The sequence below is a fragment of the Protopterus annectens genome, chromosome 2.part1, assembly GCF_019279795.1.
Source record: "Protopterus annectens isolate FY-2018-M chromosome 2.part1, PAN1.0, whole genome shotgun sequence".
In the NCBI taxonomy this organism is placed as follows: Eukaryota; Metazoa; Chordata; order Ceratodontiformes; family Protopteridae; genus Protopterus; species Protopterus annectens.
The window spans coordinates 468,128,069-468,150,673 of NC_056729.1; the positions used below are offsets into that span (position 1 = coordinate 468,128,069).

Sequence of the window (22,605 nt, forward strand, 5' to 3'; positions counted from 1 at the left end):
GATTGACACAGCAAAGCCAAATATTCCTCAGATTTTACAATACTTGACTGAGATGCTTGACAAGGGCCTATCTTTTTCATCAATAAAAATCCATGCCTCTGCCATCTCAGCTTATTACAACACAGAGCCTCCCATCTTTTCTCATCCTCTGCTAAAACAGTATCTTAGAGGGGCCAAATATTTAAGGCCTTCCAGAAGATCACCAACTCCTGCATGGGACCTCAATTTTGTGTTGGAAAAGCTCACCCTGCCTCCATTTGAACCAGCAGCTACTGCGGATATAAAGTTTTTATCTTGGAAAACAGCTTTCCTTCTGGCAATCACTTCAGCAAGAAGGGTTTCAGAACTACAGGCCCTCATGGCTGTGGAGCCATTTATTACATTTTACCTGGATAGGGTGTCCCTCAGGACCAGTCCTTCCTTTATACCTAAGGTGGTATCCAGTGTGGCTCTTAACCAAACTATTCACCTGCCAACTTTTTACCCAAAATCCACAGAACAAGGGGGAGTGGATTCTGCATTCCTTGGACATACACAGACCACTACGATTCTACTTAAACAGGACCATATCTCTAAGAAAGTCTGAGCAGCTACTGGTGGCATTTGCTGCAGGATCAGAGGGGAAGGCTATTTCAAAGCAGACTATTTCAAAGTGGATAAGCCACTGCATTTGTTTCTACTATTTGCATCATGCATCAAGGGAATCGGGTCACATTCCACCAGGGCTGCATCTACCTCAGCAGCTTTTCTCAGAGGGGTGCCAACCAAAGACATTCTAGAAGCTGCTCCTTGGAGCTCTGTTCATACTTTTACAAAGCATTATCATTTGCCTCTCTCCTCTAAGTCCAGGGCAGGCTTTGCCACTGCAGTTCTGCAGGGCTTTATAGCAGCTCCTAATGCTATTTAGTTCCAGCCTCCCATCCATAGCTTTGGGATTCTACCCAAATGTAATGACTGCAACAATGAAACATGAAGAACATGGTACAGTTGTGTACACTTACCATAAATGTAGATGTTCGAGTGTATTCACGAGTGTATTCACTGGTGCAGTCTGGGTTACCCACCCGCCATCCCCTTTTTTCTGGAACTTCTCTTTCCTTCACTGTATTCCACAGCCTTTGTGGTGTATTTTCTTTTAGATGAAGATAAAGTTTGTTACAATTGCACCTTTTTTTTTTTTGCTCCACATTTGGTGGGCACCTGACATCTGGGGCAAGAAAAATTAAAGAAAATGGTGTCTTCTGCGTGTTTTATACCCCTGACGTCATGGAAGAGGAGACAGCAACTGACGCAGGATCCAAGACTTTGATATTCAGGCCGACTGAGGGCAACCTGCCAGCAGATTACCCAAATGTAATGACTTCCACAGTGAATACACTCAAACATCTACATTTATGGTAAGTGTACACAACTGTACTTTCCCCATGTTTGCATGCTTGTGTCTGTCATTGGTGTCCCACATATCTTGCACTTTTATACCTCCTGAAACTGCTTACCAAGCAAGGTCCAAGGCATCTTTGGAGACTTCTCTTTTTAGAACAGGGAGGGAGAAGGGGAGACCTGGATTAAATATTTGCGGTTTCCTCAAAGTGATTTCTGTTATGACAAACCCCAGCTTAGGGATTTGAAAAGACAAATGATGTTTGTGCTTGGGACCAAATAGAGTTCATATACCACTGTATCTTTCTCATGTGACGTATTGCTAGGGGGTATGAGAATCATAGATGCCATGAGACCCGTAATCCTGAGGTGTTTCCTATCAGTGACTGAATTCTGAGAAGAAAGCCTTAGAAGTAAATCTAGATCCATTTTTTTCTGTGTGGAAAAGCTTTTTGAACTAAGGTGTTTAGCTGACACCTCAAGAAACACAACCTTGTGTGAAGAAGTCAAAAATACATTTGAATATCCCAATTTGTGTAATGTAAGAGAGATCTCACCCAAGAGAGAGAAATTCCTGATGCTTTGAAAAAGACTCTGCAAAGATAAGCAAGTCATCTAAATATGGAAAAATGTGGATACACTGTACCCTGCAGTGAGTTATAACTGGAGCTAGACACTTTGCAAGCATTGTTGGTGCAGAGGGTAAGGTGCAAATTGATTTGATCCAGACACACACAACGCCTGAGGTCTGGATGATTAAGGACGTGATAAGCATATTTTAAGTCTAGTATTGCCAGGAAACTGGAATGAGGAAGAAGCGGTAACAGGTTGTGAAGTGACATCATTGTAAACTTGGGCATTATTACAAACAGGTTTAAGAAAGTAAAATCCAAACCTGTCTCCACTCATTTTCTTTCTTTGGCACTAAAATGCATCTTGGAGTAAAAATATTTCACCATCTCGGAAGGAGGAACTGGTTCTAGCACTCCCTGGGACAGCATGTAATGAAGGACAGGTGGAATAGTCTGGTTTGGGGGATGAGGAACAACACCCTGGCAAGGAAGAACTTCTTCCCACTGCTGTCTTTAACCTTGATGAATGATCTTCAGAACCAGTTTGTCAGAATTTGTTACCAAAGAGAAAAGTGGAGATTCAGCCTTTTCTGGAAGGGAGATAGCTGGGCGGTGGGGGGCACAATGTTCCTTAAATAGTGATTCCGACTTGCTGGACTGGCCTTGGATTTAGGAGAATCCTGAATTTTTTGGAACCCCCATTGCCATTTCTTCTTAAATGCCTGTTTACCTGCATTTTGCTGAGACTGTTTATTTTGGGGGGTTTTCCCAAAATTGGATGAGAGATTAGAGAATCCTTAGAAAATTTCAATAAGGAGGGCAGAAAAATCTTCCCTGTGTCAACTGACCCCGTTCTTCACACATTTTGATAACCTCTACAACAAAGGAGCCAAAAACAAAATCTCTATCCAAGAAAAATTTAAAATCTCATTTTATCATCTTGAAGGTTCTGAGAACACAGCCAAGCAAACTTACTCAAAAATAGGTACCAGTGGCCTTAGTCCTGGAAGAAGTATCAACTGAGTCGTATACACAATGTAAACAATGAGCAGTGACTTGTAAAATTGAAGAAACTAAATTATTTAGGTCAGATTTTTCCAAAGAAAAAGAAATTGCAGGTGAAACATCCCTTATACTTTCGCAGTTTGGCAGAAAAAAAATTTAAGCATATATGCCTGACATTTCAAATTTCTGAAAATAGTTGCAGAAGCGTACACTTACTCCCCACATTTATCAATAATCTTTCCATCCTGATCAGAAAGAGTAGAATTCTAATAACTAACTGTTTAGCAGTGGTATGATTAACACTATAGCTGCTGGGTCAGCTTTAGAAAGCGTGTATAAAAACTTGGGTTTGAGGAACTTTATACATCATATCTGCCTTTTTAGGGGCAGCTGGCTGTCAGGAAATCTACAGGCAGTAATACACACATCATCCAAAGCTGACAGAACTGGCGGGAGATGAGTAAAGGTTCTGGAAATTCCTTAAGTGGCTCGTAGTGTTTTCTGAGTGACTAACCATCTTCTCCCACTGAAAATACTGGCACATTCTGGAAATAGTCTCATAGAAAATGAAACCCTCACATGGATAATCAGAAACTGAGCTCTCCTTTGAATCTGAATCAGGAATATGAGGATGTCCCTTCATCTTCTGTTCATATTTAGAATTGTGATTCTCTTCAGGAAAAGAGGCCTTTCTCTCTCATCAGAAACTGCTTTATAGGAAAGATCAGTGTCCTGAATTAACCCCTGAGCCAGACCCAGTAGACTACTACTGCCCAAGGAAAGTTGGGGAGGAATATGTACGTTTCATTTTCTCTCTCTTGACAGGAAGAATGGGGCCAACAGTGTTAATGTCAGCAGAATGTGCTTCTCCAGGGTGGGCACAACATTTTGACAAAACAGGGAAGTCGTCCCTGTTCCCTCTTCCAGGACTAACAACACAAACACAGTACACACAGCACTTCCTTTGCAGAACACATTACACACAATAGCTCATGCACCAGTGTCTCACCAGTCAAACCCTTGAGGCAAAACACAAAATCAAACATATTAGTCATAGGTGATTCCATCATGAGACATACTGATGTCCTCCTCACCAGGCTGGATAAGGAAAAGTTCACAGCTGTCTGTCAGGTGACAGGATACGCCATGTCATACATGCACTCAAATCTCTCAACAGGTACTGTTATGACTCCTTCATAGTCCATGTTGGTGTGAACTTGAGACGTACCTCTCTGGACTATATGAGAAGAGACATGACTGAGCTCTCGGACTGGGCAGCTGTGTCCCTAGCCTTAAGCAGCATTTTACCTTCAAGTAGGATGCTGCCTCAGTACAAACAGAAAATGATTGACTTCAATAATTGGTTTAGGTTCTGGTGTCTTTCTAAGGGGATCCACTGTCTGTCAGCCTCGGATGACCTGATCAACAGAATTCGATTCTTTGCGAGAGATGGTCTTCATCTGTCACCCCTGAGATTTCAACTACTGGTTAAGGCTCTTGCGACCCCTATAGTGCCTTTTTTATGCAGTGTCTTGAGGACAAAATTCCCAGTGTAAAAAGTCCATCTAAAAACAGACTCAGAGTTATGCTGCCAAACGCTAGGAGTCTCAACACGAAACTGCAGTCACTGGAAGCTGTCCTTACCTTGGAAGAAGCAGATATTTTTGCAGTGTCAGAGACCTGGTTCAAGGTTGTGGAGCGCACCCCAGCTATACTGGGTTACACCCCCTTCCACTTGTTCAAACCTCAAACTGAAGACATGGAAACCTCAAGGATGCAGTGTATCGATATTCATTAAAGATAAGTACATCTCCAGATTGGTTAAACAGTATGAGACACTTCAGGTACAATTAACTGTTGGTAGGACACCTATTCAAGTTAATTCCAGCTACAGGGCCCCCCCCCTCCATGAATCAGGACCCCCCACTCTGGCTGTTTGGATCTACTTGAGTATATCAAGATGCATCCAAACACCATAGATTTGAGGCAACTTTAACTACCCATCCATTGACTGGGTAAATTACTCATGCTCAAACTCACTTACCCGAAGGTTCTTTGACTTCGTTAACTCCAGTGCGCTGTGTGATGTACTGTTATGTCCCACTGGACTGTCATTTCAATTAAATGACATCCCTTACTATCCTGGATCAGTAACTAAGGAGCTTCATTCCTCAGTACTGACTCCAGTACGAGACTGTCACTTAAACAGAAGTAATGTTTCATAATTTTCCCGAAAGATCACAACAGGAACAAGCTTTATTTTCCTGAGACTGAACTATATACCTCTGTCCACCCCAAATGTATTTTCTTATTGTACACATCAGAGCAATGTGTCCCAGTTTAAGACCTCTGATACACTCTCACTAAACATATATTTAAATCTCACACATCTACACACTTCTGGAAAAGCCTGACAGATTTTCAGCTGTCTCTCTTCACCAAAATACTATGGTAATGCTGCCACCAATCAGTGTGTTTTTATGCCCTTCTAAAGGGGTGTCCAATTATGAAAGTTAAATATCGAAATAAATGACAGCTATGACCACAGCAGCCAGGCCTTCGAGGGGGCTTCGGGAGTATCAAACAGGTGTAAGCACTATCTAATAGCTTAAGAAAAAAAGAAAAAACACTGATTTCCAGCCACAAAGTAAAGTAATGAAAAACATTTAGTAATCAGTAAAATGATTAGAAGAACGTAAATCAATAGCTTTCAATAAGCACTGGAACTCAGTCACTAGAAATATAAAATTAAACTGCAGGATTGGTGTCCATTATTCTAGAAAAACTCTACCTTAATAACTAATCTGTCTAAATCTGAATAATGTCCCTGATCTAATCTAACATACAGCAGCTAAGCAAAAGGCAGGCTCACAGTTTGAGTTCTCTTATGGGTGTCCACTGACTGCACAGCACTGTAACTGTACTTCACAAAACTGCTCAACACTTGACAAACTGCAGTCTCAGCTGTCTTTTTTTAAAAAAAAAAAAAAAAAAAAAAAAAAAAAGCAATTTGAAAATTTTTCCTGTCAATCTGCTGTTCATCACCTAGCAACCAGGAACATTCTAATGACATCACAAGCTGATTCTCCACAGTACTTTAAAATGTCCCCAACAAACATGCACGGTTAATGTGTCAAAACTGACAGATTTTTATATAAGGAAATACTCAACTTTTAAAACTTATTTACATATTCACAATTAGATATGCTGGCATGCAATGCAAGTTAATCTGAGAATATACACAAATCTCTTGGCAGACTTGCTAACACAGATGACAGTGATCTGATGTTATCCATGTCACTATTCCTCACCCTTGGGTCTTGGATCTGATATCGGATCTGAGCTGGCAACTTTACAGACAACTTCTAGGCTTGAGCTCCTCCCACCACCATGATCCCTTGCTGCCCTCTAACCCCTCAGATCTCATTTGCTGCACTCAGCAATGGATGGAGATTCTAGTACTTGAGTTCCTGAAGGATAAGTAGTACATTTTTTGTCAGCATTTTTCTTTTATTTCTTCCAGTTTCAGTGTATTTAGAGTAGAATAGCATTTTTTGTACATAGCATTAGCTAGTCCTTCCCTCCTGTTATATTTGTTAGTACTTTTATTGTTGGTGTGTTTTTGGTGCCTTTTTTCTTTTTTTCATTTACTAATGTTTTGGGAACTAGTTTAGTTTTCTGTGCGTAGTATTTTTATTTATTTATTTTTTTTTTGTAGCACTTATTTAGGTAGTGGACTTGTCTGTCTTGCTCTGACCTCTGCTTGTTTTTCCCGGATTCCCTTTGCGTGTTCCTTTGGCTTGGTTGTCTAATATGTCTGAGAAATCTGTTTGTTTTAAAAGGTGCTCCTCGTGTGGTCAGAAGATGCCTGTGTCTGACTTGCATGAATGGTGTCTTTACTGTTTGGGCGCCAACTACATGGAGGTTGAATGCAACATTTGCACTGCATTCAACCCCAGGGCTTTGATCGAGCACTGAAACTGCTCCCGAAAGGTCTTGCCCAAGAGGGTCCCTTGGCTCAGTCCTCTGCCAAGCCTAGACCCTCAGAGCCAAATGGAAGGCCCCTCTGCCTCCAGTGTCTTCCTCTTCAAAAAAGTCAAGGCTGTCTGATTCTGGTGCCTCTGATCCAACCCTAGCCTCTGCTCAAGTCGGATCCGATGCCTTTGGATCCAGAGATCTGTGGTCCTCACGGGTCCGGGCTCTCTGCTCCCAAGCCCACTGATCTGAGATCATGGGAGTCCACTCCTGGGTCAGAGACCTTCAGATCTGGTGGCATCTGGGCCGATCGTGGATCCGGCTCCCTCTGATCTGAGGCATGTGGAATCTGAATGCTCTTCTCCTACCTTGTCATTGGAGCCGAGGCAGTCATATCCAGGATCAGTGTCGGGTCCCCCTGTTGTGATCAAGAATTCTCCCTCAGGCTCTGGCTTGGGCTGGTCTCCTTCCACCTCCAAGCATCGATCTCATTCCTTAGAAGAGAGGACCAAGGGATCGAGACACTCATTCCCGGTTAGGTCATCTGCCTCCTCTAGGTCCTCCAAGAGTCTACTCACTTCCGATATGGATAGGATGTTGAGGTCCTTTCTCAAGGTTCAGATTAAGTTGGGGCTTCTCCCTTCTGCTGTCCATCTGGCTAGGGGACTATCTCCTACCCCCGCTTTAACTTTTCATCTGACCAGCTTGGTTTCAGACTTTCTGGCCCAGGATCACATGGGGAGGAAGACAGATCTCCAGGGGACATTCTGTCCCTGCCCTTTCTGAGTTCCTGACTTCTGCCTGTTTGTCCCAGGTCCAAGTGGTCGCCCCAGAGTCCTTGGGTGGAGATTCCGGACCTGTTTTTTCGGACTTGTCCCTTCCCCCTTTGTGCTTCGGCCCCCGACAGCTTGGGGATGGTACTATCAGGAGGGTCTGGCCTGCTCTGGTCCTTCTCCCCAGAAGGGCCTTCCTGCCGGGAGTCCGAATGAGGAGTTGTCTAGTCCTTCAGCATTCCGGCTTGTAGAGATTACTTTTTCCTCCCAGAGAGTTTCCTCCCCAGCCATCCAGGGCCCATCCCAGCCCCCCGATTGAACCCTACTCCTCTTGTCCCAGGTCAGCTCTCCCAAATTAGACCTCAGGCAGGAACTGCCCTACTCTGGGTTCCACTTTTCTGACTCCTCCCCCGAGCCCTCCCTGAAGGTTGTTCCTCGGAAGAGATCATGCAAGAGGAGGCACCTGGACTCCCCTGCTGAGTTAGGTCCCCTAGACCTCTGCCCGAGGATGTCTCCTTTGGGGACATCTTGGAAATACTTAAGGAAATACTTAAGGGCAGTTGGTCTTCCCGTCCTCCATCCTCCAAGGAGTCTGTTTTTCTGAAGGCTTTCAGGACAAGACCCATCTACCTTCTGCCCCCCCCCCCCCCCCCCTTTGCAGACTAACTTGTTGACCTCATCGCCAGCAGGGCATGGAAGGAGCCAGATACAGTGGAGCCCATTCCCAAATGCGTGGACAAATTTCTCGGTCCCCCTTCTGACAAGTAGTTCTGGTCAAAAGGTGTGCCAGTCGATGCAATCATGGTAGGTGCTGCCACCAAGAAAGAGCTGGCAGAACAGAGCATGTCTGTCCATCACCCCAACCGAGTCCCAGGTGATTGACAGGCATGGAAAGCAGGTTTTCACCTCAGCTACATTCAGTCTGCGGGCACTTTACTGCATGGTACATTTTACCCGACTCCAAAGGGATCTGGTTAAGGAACTCTGTATCCCTTTCTAAGGTACTGCTTGCCGGTGAACTAAGTAAAGTGTCCCCTAAATTGTCCACACTTTTTCTTCCCTGGCTAATTCATCAATGAGGCTGATTGCTAATGCAGCAGAAGTAGCCTCTTGACCGGCCGGCACAGGAATCGCCATTCGGCGTCATGCCTGACTGTGCCTTTGCAGCTTGGTGGAGTCTGGCCCTTTGGTCAAGGAGACTCTCACCAGCAGTGAACAGGAGGGTAAGACACTGTTGGCTGTGGGAATCAGGTTTTCCACCTCTCAACACTCCTCCTCCAAGACGCAGCAAGGGGCCAGGAAAAATATGGTTTCACAAGTCGCAGTCTGCCTTTCAGGATCCTCAAGATGATCCCTCCTTAAGAGGTCAGGGGAGAGCGTTCAGTTGCAGACGCCACCCCAGGGACAGAGGGGGTCTGCAAAAAAAGCCTTCAGGGAACCCTTCTCTAAGAAGTTCTAACAGCACTTCTGAAGCGCTGCCTGACTATCCTGCGCTGGAGGCAGTTGGGGGTTGTTTGTCTCCGCGCCCTTTGCCCTGGGCAAGTATTAGAAAAGATTGTTGGCTGCTAAACATAATTTCCAGGGGTTATTCTGTTCCCTTTTCCCAGTCACCTCTTCCTTTCAGGAGATACCTCCCTGATGCACCACCCCATCAGAGAGAGCTAGCTCAGGAAAAAGCACTCAAGCTTCTTCAAAAGAGAGCCATCCAAGTGGTCTCCCTAGGACAATGAGAATCCGGAACTTACTCTTCTTTTTAGTGCCGTAGAAGACTGAGAGCCTTCATCCAATCATGAGCTTTCGCAGTCTCAATACATCTGTCAAGAAAGTCCAAGTTCCAGATGCTCACTTTCCAGTCCATCATGCCTCTGTTGCACAGGGAAGATTGGATGTTCTCCATAGATCTCCAGGACGCATACCGTCATATAAAAATAGAGAGGCTCCAGGAGACATCTCCGCTGTCAAGTAGGGGCCAATCACTACCAGTTCAGGACCCTGCCCTTTGGCCTCACCACAGCTGCCCCCCCCCCCCAAGGTTATACAAGTGCATGGCAGTGGTCATAGCTCACCTGAGACTGCAGGAATTCCAGGTGTTCCTGTACCTCAGCGATTGGCTCCTCACAACTCCCATAAAGCATAGTCTGGTCATTGCTTCTCAGTACCTACTCCAGTTATTCAATCAATTAGGCATTACAGGAATCTTCCCAGATCCAACCTCATACCATCCCAAAATCTGGGATTCAGTTGGACACTGTCAGAGATTTCTGGGCTCTCGCTTCGCTGGGTGCACCTCATCAGATCTCATGTTCAGTGTCTTCTCGATCTCTTGCAACCCCAGGCCCACGTTGTTTGCAGGGCCTTGGGGTCCATGGCAGCAGCAATCTATCTTGTGCCATTACCCAGGTTCTACATGAGGGTTTTGCAGTGGACTGTTAGCGATTCAGTGGTCTTCCCTGGTTCATCCTATGACAACTCCAATCTTCCTCACTCCAGTGTGCAGGCGTCCTCTCATTTGGTGGATCCAGTCTCCCAACCTCCTAGCAGGCAGACCTTTCTCTCTTCCTGCTCCCCAGTGACCTTGGACGCTTCCCTGCTGGGGTTGGGGGGGTGGACATTCAGGGAAAGACGATCCAAGGCACGTGGTCAGAAGCAGAGACCAAACTGCATATCAACATCCTGGAGATGAGGGCAGTTCTCCTCATGTTGCAAGCCTTAGCCTTCTAGAATTGCCTCCCTCTGGGTACCATTACAGTTCACATGGACAACATGGCTGTTGCGTGGTACATCAGCAAGCAAGGGGAGCACACATTTGTATCTGCTTTGTCATGCAGCCATGAATGTGGGAATGGGCAGTGTCCTTGGGGAGCTTTCTCACTGCAATGCATATTCCTGGGAAGTCCAAAGTGCTGGCTGACAGACTCAGCAGGGCTATTCTGAGTCCTCACAAGTGGTCCTTGAATTCTTCTGTGGCAAAAGAGATCTTCCTTCACTGGGGTCAGCTGAGCTGCAGTCTCTTTGCATCCCCTCTCAACCACAAATGCAGCTGATATTTCACCCTCATTCCCCCAAACAGGATGTCCCCTAGGGATGCTCTGCTCCACAATTGGCCCCCAGGTCTCCTTTACGTCTATCCTCCCTTGCCTCTCGTTCCCAGAGTACTACAGAAAGCCCATCACCTCAAGACTGCCTTGATCCTCATCACTCCTTTTTGGCCTCGGCAGGTGTGGTTTCCCCTTCATCGGTCTCTCGAAGTACCCCCTTGTGGGTACTGGATCCCATTCTGGATCTAATTTCCCTTTCCGCTCCCGATCCCCAACCTGCAGACGCTTCGTCTGACAACATAGTTTGTCCACTTCCAGTAATCCTGAATCAGCCCAGGCTACCTTCTCCCATAAAAAACGTTATCCTGGCCTCTCAGAAGGCTTCCATTAGAAAGATCTATGCCAGTAAGTGGAAACAGATTTCTGTTTGGGCTGAACAGCGCATTCTTAATCCAGCTTCAGCTTCCATTACAGATATCTTGCTATTCTTGTTTTTGCTTTTTCAGGATGGAGCTAGCTTCTCGGCTTTCAAAGTGCAGTTGTCCACTATTTCCAACTTCCATGTTTGTAAGGAGCCTGCCTTCTCCTCTCATTTGTGTAAAACTTTTTTGAATGGGGTTTTTCTGCTCTGCCTCCCTATCAAGCATCCTTTTCCCGCTTAGGATCTTTCCTTTTTCCTGAATCTCCCACACAGTCCTTTTCAGCCTGCAGCCACATATGATATCAAATTCTTGTCGTGGAAGAAGGCTTTTCTTGTAGCCGTAACCTCAGCAAAAAAGGTTTCGGAGTTGCAGGCTCTTTCTATCAAAATGCCTTTCATGGTTTTAAATAGATATGATGGCCTTTCAAACTAACCCGTCATTCATGCCCAAGGCTGCCACAGAAGTGCATCTGAACCAATCAATCCAGTTGCCAGTCTTCTTCCCAAATTTTACTAATAAAGGGGAATATATTTTGCATATACTAGATGTACATAGACAGCTGCATTTCTACTTACAGGATAAAGAAATTTCGCAAGTCTGACCAGCTGTTTTTGGCTTTCTCTCTGAACAGAAAGGGTCTGGCAGTATCCGAAGTGACCATCTCCCATTGGATTTCCATGTGCATCTTCTTTGCTTATTCGTCCAAAGGTTTATCGTAACCAGAGCCGATTAGGGCTCATTCCACTAGGTCAATGGCTGTGTCCGCTGCCTACCTTGCTCGCCATTCCATAGATGACATTTTTGTGGCAGCAACCTGATCTTCTCCCCACCTTTGTTAGTCAGTACAAACTTGACATCGTCTCCAGGAACCGGGCTTCCTTTGGCTCAACAGTTCTTTGGCATGTCCTTCCATGAAGCCGCCCAGGATTTAGGGTAGCTTGGGGACTCTGACCCAAGAGTGAGGAATAGTGACATGGATAACATCAGGTAAAGTGTTATGTACTGACCATAACTTGGCATCTGTGTTTTCCTATGTCACTATCCATCATTATCCCTCCCGCCATCCCTCGTCCTGTAGGATCTAGAAGTTGTGGAGATGTCCTTGTCTGGTGGTCAAGGTTTTTCCTAGCTGCTTTCCAGCTTAGAGCAAACTTGATCTGAAGAGTTAGAAGGCAGCAAGGGATCATGGGAGTGTGAGGAGCTCGAGCCTAGAAGCTGTCTGTAAAGTGCCAGCATGGATCTGATGTCTGATCCAAGACCCAAGAGTGATGAATAGTGACATAGGATAACACAGATGCCAAGTTATGGTAAGTGCATAACTCTTTTCATTTTCTTCACACCCCGGATTAGCTGATTGACATTGATATCATTCGACGCAGCTATCACACCTGCCCCCCCCCCCAACCAGCAGCAACTAAACTAAAAAACTTCTCCAAAGCAGGTTATAATCCCTTACGGGATGGTATAAATAGCTTCACTGCACCTACTCCCTCAAATGGAGCTGGCATCTATGCCAAGCTGTACACCAATGCTTTATACAAACACCTGTGTAACTGCCTTGACTCGGCCATACCTGGTGGGAACAAAACAAGCTCCTCAAGGAAGAGCAAACCTGCCTGATGGACAACTGCCGTTAACCGGCTTTACAGTAAGAGGAAGAAATTGCTGTCTAAGAGTGAGAGAGTGAGCCCAAATGAACTTGGAACACTCCCTCCTCATCTTAAACAAGCAAATAAGACTTCTTGTGAGGTCTTCCAAAGCAAACATAGTCTGTTAGCTTCCTCAACAAAGGACAACCACAAGGCATTCTATAGTTTTATCTGTAACCTAAAAAGAAAGGCCCAGATTTGTGCCAAACCGGTAGTTAATGATACCACATATACTGAACCTGTGGACACAGCTAACCTGTTGGCCAACAGGTTCTCTGAAAACTTCACTCATGTGTCCCTACCGCACGTACCCCATGACATCTTTACCACCTATCCCCTACCTTATATCTCTAAAGAGCAGGTTGTAAATGCCCGCTCTAAGGCCAAAACCACAGCATATGTGGGATGTGATAACATCCCGGACTGCATCCTACATGGGATCCAACATGAATTAGCAACACCATTGGGTACTTTTTTTTTTTAATCACAGTTTAAGCACTGGCTTTGTACCAGCTGTGTGGAAAGCAACCACTGTTATTCCCTTGCACAAAGGTGGTGCTTCTATAGACCCCGAGAACCATAGACCTATTAGCCTGACTAGCCTTATCTGCAAGGCCAAGGAGCAAATCATCATGGACCTTATCAACAAACATATAGGTAACATTCAAACACTTTACCCTACTACATTTGAATTTGTCAAAGGGAGATCATGCATGTTAAACCTGGCGAACTTCTTTGAGACAGCCACCAATACCCTGGACAAGGGGAAGTCTGCACATACAGCCTACCTGGAGTTAGCCAAGGTGTTTGATGCTATCCCCCACTCTGGCATCATTGACAAACTTATCCAACTAGGCATCATCCTTTATATCATTAGATGGTTCGCTAACTGAGAACTCTTTTATGATCAAAATAGCAGAATCCACCTCCAACAGCAGACCTATAACCATTGGTGTTCCACAGGGATCAGTCCTGGGACCTCTACTGTTTGGAATCTATTTCTCCAAAGTACAAGCAAAAATGAAAGGTCTGTGGCTGACCAAGTTTGACTGCCAACTGGGAGCAGAATCTCCAAATAACATCCTACAAGAGGGTCTTACACAAACAAATGATTGGTGCCAAAGTCATGACCTTAAACTCAATGCAAAAAATGTATTATCATTTCTTTTGGTAAAAGCAGTGTTCCTGCTTACTACTACTGCTACCACATCAATAGCAACACTTAAGTACACACTCAGTGGTGAGAATCCTGGAGACACAGATTGACAGCAACCTTACCTTTTGACCACCGTGTCTCCACAGTGGTAAGAAGGGCATTCTTTATTGCTCATCTTGTAAGTAAGCGCACTGCCTCCAGAAAAAAAGTTCTTGTAACCTCTTTGTATTCTTCCCTCATCAGGCCAATATTTAAGTACAATGGCTTTCTTGGTATGCATCTTTCCAAGCACCTGCAGCAGATGGAGAAACTACAGAGGTTCCTCACAAGGAAAATTCAAGGTCTTCAGCATCTGTCCAATGGGGATAGTCTAAAATCACTGTCACTTCTGTTTCATACAGACAAGGCAGAGGTGATCTCTGCCTTGCATACAAGGGAGTGTCTGGCCCTGCTTTATTGGAAATGCTGCGTATCGTAAATCAAATGGTACACTGGTTACTCTAAAGACCTTAACCTGGTTTGTGACATTAATAAAACCTGCTGGAGGGTAGAGTTGTCTCCCAGAGATTACTACACTTTTGAAACAGACTCGCACTTCATGTCAAACAGAGCACCTCACTGACCCTCTTCAAACGCAATCTGGATGTTTGGATGGGTGACCGTAAATTCACCATGGGGGGTTCCACCTGTGTCCCTCTTGGACAGGGGCAGTAGGTGCTGATCATGAAAATAAGGATAAGAACTTGGTTAGACTTGTAAGGGTCCTAGGGCCATTAGCCTAGTAACTTCCTATAATCCTAAGAGTGTCTTTCCCTTGCCCACTGAGGAACTCCAAACAGCCGTAGAGGACATGGCTAAACCCCTTCCATAGTGGCTGTAGGTACTACACCCAAGAGATCCAGGGTAAACAAGCAGCAAAAGAGTCGAAATGTAAAATCCTTAATCATCTTTTTTTACATAACATAGTAAAAAAACACTTTAAAATACTGTCACCCTCAAAAAGAAAAATAAACAGTTTCTCCACAGAAAAAAAAATGTTTTTAAATACTTTAGACAACTTTTAAACTGACAGGAAAATGAGCACTAAAAAAGTGCAGTACGGTGTATTACATAAAATACTAGCTTTAAAAACTTTCCTGAACAGGAAAGTAAAATTAAACAAACCATTTTCAAAATGGAAGGTTAAAGGGAACTTATCTTCCCTGTAAAGGAATAGCGCAAACTGACCGTTGATCCTCAAAAGCCTTAGAGGAGCTTACTCTACGTTAATAGGAAAGCTGTGAATGGGCTTGATACCCAATCCTGTCATTTTTAGTCAGCTTAGCTTGAACTGACTGATGGTTTGGACATGTAGAAAGTGCCCTGAAGCTTTGGAAGCTGGCCAGCTGTTATATTCTATGCAGAATATAAACCATAGATAGGTAAAGCTATTGTAGCAATGACCAGTATTATGAATATTAATATATTCTTGTGAAATAATCCAAGTTTGACATATGCGCATGTACAGTAACCAGTATGTACACAGACATCCCTGCAAAGTGGTAGATGTATGTATATTTACAACTGAAATGTGTATTTAACTAAAACAGTACCTTCAAGTCCTATTTGTTCTTTTTTTTTTCATTCTCCTAAATAGGGAAGTGTACGCCAGCTGCTTCATGAAAAAATCCGCGATGCCTATACACATCCACAGTTTGTGACTGATGTGATGAAGCCTTTACAGATTGAGAGCATTATTGATCAGGAGGTAGATATAGTGCTTGTTTTGTTTTACATACGTTATTTTCTTAATGCTTTGCTAAGCTAATGTTTTTTTGATTCTGGTTTGCCTTTTCTAGGTGCAGACGTTGTCTGGTGGTGAGTTGCAGCGTGTTGCCCTGGTACTTTGTCTGGGCAAACCTGCTGATGTCTATCTTATTGACGAGCCATCAGCTTATCTAGACTCTGAGCAGCGTTTAATGGCTGCAAGAGTGATCAAACGGTAAGTGGGCTTTCATTTTTCTTTGCCATTTGGTATGCAGAATGACCCAGTGATCACACAAATGTTACAGCAGAGATCTTTTAACATCAATTCTGATAGTAATACATCAGTTGATTTTGTACTCACCAACTATATACTCCAACACATGTATGTGGTGATATCTGTTAATTGGTACTGTACTTTGGGTATTAATTTGTGTTAAGCACGTTTTAACAATACCACTGACTTCACTTCTTTGAAGACATTTGTTAATTTGTTAGTGGAATGTTGCCCATTGGCAGAATTTGATTCATTCATCAAAATGTCAAGGTTAAGCAGTTTCATGCATCTCTGTACGTGTGCTTAAAAATATGTGGGTGGGTGGGGGTCTACTTCAGAAGACTGACAAACCAAAAGACAGAAAATTCAAAATACTGAACACATTTGTTATGCAAGGGGCAAGCACCCATGCATCCCTCAAGTGAGGGCTGTGCCCACCACACCCCCTGCTAACTATATATACCAACTCAAGATTCCACAACAGTGGAGAAGGGGCAAATTCCATTATTCAGTATTTTGAATTTTCAGTCTTTTGGGATTCATGCTTGGGTTTTTCAGTCTTCTGAAGTAAACCTGTATGTGTATAATATAGTAGCCTCACATCAAGAAGATGTTCATCGTGTTTCACTGTTGCAGTCATTACACTTGGGTTATCCTGCTGGCAGGCTACCCTCAGTCAGCCTGAATTCTAAAGTCCTGGTCCGGCGTCTGTTGCTGTCGCCTCTTCCCTGACGTCAGTGCACCAGGGGTATACAAGATGCAGCCGACTCCATTTTCTTCAGTCTTTCTTGCCGCGCTGTGCCTGAAGCAAAAGCAGTTCGCAAGTGCCGGTCGGCCGACTCCTGAGATTTTCGAAATTGAATTTCAGAGCCTAAGTCTTCAATAAAGCTAAGTACCCTGATGGGGAAACTTTTTCTTCCTCCAGACTGATGTCAGTAAAAGTTAACAATTGTATTTCTTGTGGGAAGCAAATACCTCATAAGGATTTTCACTCTTACTGTATTCCTTGCCTAGGCCCTGACCACGACGTTGCTAGTTGTCGGTTTTATGCTAGATTCAACCAACGCACTATTAAGCATCTGTTTGATTTTGCTTTTCATTACTTTGGCCAAAGGTTTAACTACATAATGCCGTCGGAACAACCGATGACCGGAATTCATAAAAAAACGCAGAGACAAAGAAAAGGACAGGCATCCGAGGTCCAAAACTGATGACGAAGCCTCTTCTAGGCCAGTCGTCGGTTCTCCGTGAGGCGTTTTCGCAGCCCCTGACACCCGCTACCTCAGAGCCACAGGCCGCTTCCGACTCCCACGTGGAGACAACTAGGCCTCTGGAAACTCAAGGTATTGGGCCTACGGAAACTATTCCCTCAGATGGGTCCGGAGCCGCTGAGCAGGCATCGGCTTCTGAGGGTGTTTTCAGACCTACACAGCTTACTATCAAGTCTACTTCTGCAGCCAAGGCAAAGTCTAAAACACAATTAAAGACAAAGAAACAAGTACAGCATTCTCCTGGACTGTCATCCATGCCAAAGCAACAGATGCTTAAAATGGCAAAGTACCTAATTACTTTGATCAGGGGTTCCCATCCCCCTCCTGATAAAAGGCCTAGGCAAGACACTGACTATTACTCCTCTGACCAGGTTTCTATTTCTTCTGATTCCTCTTCAGAACAGGGATATTCTCTTCCTATGAGGACTCTGATGCTGAAGAATCTATCCCTTCAGCCTCTCCTTCTGAGGATTAGTCTTTTGGGGGAAATCCTGCACACCATGAAGGAGCATTTTCATTGGGAGAGCCAGGATTATTCAGAATCCAAGAAAAAGGCTCAGAGACTTTATTTTACTGCCTCAGCACAGGCCCCTTGCTATCCCCCCTGTACTAGATATTGTTGATGATTTTTCTGAATCCAGTTTGTCTCTTGATTCTTTACCCCCTGCACCAGTCAAGCCAGATAGGTACTACAGAGTCCCAGACTCTCATAAATTTCTTTATAAAAACCCTGCTTCTGACCCAGAAACAATTTCTCAGGGTCCCAAAGGGGTCAAGGCTTCCACTGCAAAAAACCCTGTTCCCTCTGATAGGGATTCTAGAGCACTGGATAGATGGGGGGAAAAAGGTTTACACTTCTGCTACTTTAGCTGTAAGGGCTTTAAACTGCCAGTTTCACATGCTTAAATAGCAATAATACCTAATGTCTTTGCTAAAACAGAAAATGCTTACAAGCTCAGAATGTCCTGACAATAAGGAAATGCAGGATTTATTGCATGCAGCTGAACAAGTGGGAAAGCATACTCTGCAGTGTGGTTTTGATTCATTGGAGGCTTCTTGCAGAGCCGCAGTTACAGGCTCTGTCATTCGAAGGCATGCTTGGTTAAAAGAACAAAGTTTACCTGATCATGTTAAAGCAAAATTATTGGATGCTCCATTACAGCATGATACTTTGGTGTAAAGGCAGAAGAGGTGTTAAAGAAAATGGAGGATAAAGCAAAATCAATGCAGACAGTAAAGGATTTCTTACAGGTTCAGCCACCTAGATTTAGCAGGAACTGGCCTTCTAAAAATTGGTCCTTTCCAGTGTCAGACAGGCCACAAAGAGGCAGATCTCAGCCCCAAGGCTCATACAGACCTAAACAGTGGGGTGCTTCAGCCCCCAAAGGCGGAGAAGACTAATCACAACCTTATAGGAAACTGTCCCAATGACTTCCCTCTACAAAAGCCAAGCACTTACCTTTTGACAGCACCCTTAGGGGAAAAACTAGCACTTTTCTCACAAAATTGGCACATGATCACCCAGGACAAATGGGTACTGAATATTGTTTCTCAGGGTTACAGGTTCCACTTTCACACCCTACCAAGTTCAAAAGGTATGCCAGACCTGCCACAGAACCAATGGGCAGAGGCACAAAAACAAATTTCTGCTCTCATGGACATGAGAGCGATTCAAAAATTACCATAGCAAGCACATGGGCAAAGATTTTACTCAAGACTTTTCTTGGTACCCATAAAGGACAAAGCCTGGAGACCAAAACTGGACCTGTCAATTCTAAATACTTTCCTGAATGTTCCAAAATTCAAAATGTTGACACTGCAGCAACTTCTACCCATGCTGGGCAAGAAGGCTTGGCTAGTTACTTTGGACCTCAGAGGCATACCTGCATATCCCAATCAGACAATCTTGCAGAAGATACCTCAGATTCATAGCTGGCTCAATGCATTACCAAGTCTCTGCACTGCCCTTTGGCTTATCTACTGCGCCCAGGGTCTTCACAAAATGCCTGGCACCAGTGATTGCATTTTGCAGACAAAAAGGAATTCAAATATATCCCTACTTGGACGACTGCCTTATTCAAGCAGAGAGCAAGGACATTCTACTAAAGCATCTGGCGTTTGTAAAAGAATTACTAATTTGCCTAGGGTACACAGTAAATGAAAAGAAATCAAAACTAGTGCCCTCTCAAGAGATAATATTCCTGGGTGCAAGCTTAAATACAACTGCCCAGATGGCTTATCTCATGCCAGACAAGCAAAGGCAACTGACTCATTACTTTCACATGATGGCAACAAAGACCCAGCTACCTGCAAGAAAAATTCTGCAGGCTTTGGGCTTCATGGCATCCTGCATCCTGCTAATTCCATATGCAAGACTGCATATGAGGAAGCTACAATGGTACCTAAAAAGTGTTTGGACTCAACATTGCCACAGCCTGGAAACAGTAACTCTTATTCCTTGCCTGCAACAGGAGTTTCGATGGTGGGCACTGGCCTGTCACCACAAGGGACATCCTTTCACTTTACCCACAGCCAGGCAGACACTAACAACAGATGCATCGGATTATGCCTGGGTGCACACATGGCAGGAAAATGTATTCAGGGCACATGGCCCACGGACCAAATGCATCTTCACATCAATCAAAAAGAGATGCTAGCTGTACAGAATGCCCTGACAGCCTTCAAGGACCTACTACATCCAGGACAACTGTTACTAAAGACGGACAGTACTACAGTTATGTGGTACATAAGCAAGGGGGCACACATTCCTACCCCCTCTGCAGGCAAGCCATGACTTTGTGGAACATAGCACTGACCTATCAAGTACATCTGTAGGCACAATTCCTGCCAGGAAAGAAAAATACTCTGGCAGACTAAGCAGAAACCTCATGGACCCTCACGAGTAAAAGCTAAATCCACAGGTCTTCAGCATGATAACAAGGAAATGGGGATGCCCAGACATAGATCTCTTTGCCTCCCCTCACAACTACCAACTACAGAGATTCTGCACAAGGACCTACCACTCACAAGCATGGAAAGTGGGTGCTCTGTCATTCAGCTGGAAAACCCTAACAGTTTATGCCTTTCCACCACTGCTTCTCCTTCCCAAGGTGCTCCTAAAAGTCGGACAAGAGAAGCCAAAAATGATTTTGATTGCCCCAGACTGGCCACGCCAGTACTGGTACCCAATCCTAAAGAACTTGTCTCAAGGCCCAGCCTGGAATTTACCTCTAATGCCTCATCTTTGACTCAAAACAATCAGATCCTGCACAGCCAACTCAGAACCTTAAATCTGGCTGCATGGCGGATAATATAGCCACTCAGAACACACCTGTCTCTAAAGCTGTTATGGATGTCATTTTGGAAGCCAGGAGGCCCAGCACCAGGAAATCTTACGCAGAAAAATGGAAGGGATTATGTGCTTGGAACCAGGCACAAGGACTTGAACCACTTGTCCCAAATATTCCTCAGATTTTACAATACCTAACTGAGATGCTGGACAAAGGCCTATCCTTCTCATCAATTAAGATCCTTACCTCTGCCATTTCAGCTCATTACAATATGCATCCTCCTATTTTCTCTCATCCACTGCTTAGACAGTACCTCGGAGGGGCAAAAGACAAGACCCCCAAGGAGAGCACCGATACCTACATGGGACCTCAGCTTGGTCTTAGAAAAGCTCAGACTACCTTCTTTTGAGCCAGCCAATACAGCTGACATAAAATTCTTATCATGGAAAACTGCTCTGCTTCTAGCAATGACTTCAGCAAGAAGAGTCTCAGAGTTACAGGCATTAATGGCAGTGGAACCTTTTATCATTTTTCATCTGGACAGGGTTTCTCTAAGGACAAACCCAACATTTATGCCAAAGGTAGTATCCAGTGTGGCTCTTAACCAAACCATTCATTTGCCAGCATTTTATCCAAATCCCCAGAATAAAGGGGAGAGACTTCTGCAATCTTTGGACATACACAGGCAGCTACGCTTCTACTTGGACAAAACAAAAGCTTTCAGAAAAACCGAGCAACTGTTTGTGGCATATGCTGCAGGATCACAAGGAAAGGCCATCTCAAAGCAGACTATTTCAAAATGGATAGGACACTGTATTTGTTTCTGCTATGCACAGCATGGCAAGTCAGTGCCTAAGAATATTAGGCCACATTCTACCAGGGCAGCAGCCACTTCAGCAGCCTTTCTCAGAGGAGTACCAACCAAGGAAATTTTGGAGGCTGCAACTTGGAGTTCAGTGCACGCTTTTACCAAGCATTACCACTTACCTCTTTACTCTAAACCCAGAGCAGGCTTTGCCACTGCATTTCTGCAGGGCCTCATAGCCACCTCTAATCCTATTTAGACCCAGCCGCCCTACCTCAGCTTTGGGATTCAACCCAAGTGTAATGACTGCAACAGTGAAACACGATGAGCATAGTACAGTTGTGTACCTACCATAAATGTAGATGTTCGAGTGTTTTCACTGTTGCAGTCCAGGTTACCCACCCTCCATCCCCCTTTCTTTGCTGGGACTTATCTATGCTTCTCTATCCTATACAACCTATGTGGTGTATTTGCTTGTAGGTGAAGGTATTGTTTGTATTTTACTGTACGTTTTTATTAGCAACATGTATTGTCTGCGTTCTTGGGGGCACCTGACATCTGGGGCAAGAAAAACTGAAGAAAATGGTGTCTGCTGCATCTTGACTTCAGGGAAGAGGCGACGGCAACAGACGCCGGACCAGGACTTTGTAATTCAGGCCGACTGAGGGTAGCCTGCCAGCAGGATAACCCAAGTGTAATGACTGTGACAGTGAATACACTCTAACATCTACATTTATGGTAGGTACACAACTGTACTTTCCCTGGCTTGATTCTCAGCTGGGGTGTCTTCTGTGCGGAGTCTGCATGTCCTCCCTGTGTTTGCATGGGTTTCCTCCGGGTGCACCAGTTTTCTTCCACATTCCAAAGACATGTAGTAGGTGGATTAGGCACTCCAAATTGGCCATAGGTATGATTGTGCGCTGTGGAAGAATTACATTGGCAGGGCCAGCCACCCGGTGGTGTAGACCTTGCCTGTAGGTGATTCACTGCTGAAGTGACATACCAACCCCATTTGCAAAATAGGGGGAAGGAGTTGTGGATGGATATGCATACAGAAACATCCCCTTCCATGAGATGGAGAGGGCATCCGTTGCCCTTGCTAAGGGACTGGGTACCCTGGTGCAAAATAGTGGTAGATGTTCGTCGTGTTTCACTGTTGCAGTCATCACATTTGAGTTATCCCTGCCAGGATAGCCCTCAGTCAGCCCGAATACCAAAGGCTTAGTATTTCTGTGTAGGTTGCCGTCGC

General features: G+C 44.6%; 1 protein-coding gene across 1 annotated transcript in view; it reads left to right on the forward strand.

Moving 5' to 3' along the window:
• Positions 1-22,605, forward strand: part of ABCE1 (ATP binding cassette subfamily E member 1) — a 1,045,252-nt gene that overhangs the window by 661,241 nt on the left and 361,406 nt on the right. Inside the window, exons 17-18 of the mRNA XM_044062259.1 lie at positions 15,607-15,717; positions 15,809-15,951. Coding sequence (XP_043918194.1) covers positions 15,607-15,717; positions 15,809-15,951 — 254 coding nt within the window. The remainder of the gene's footprint in view (positions 1-15,606; positions 15,718-15,808; positions 15,952-22,605) is intronic.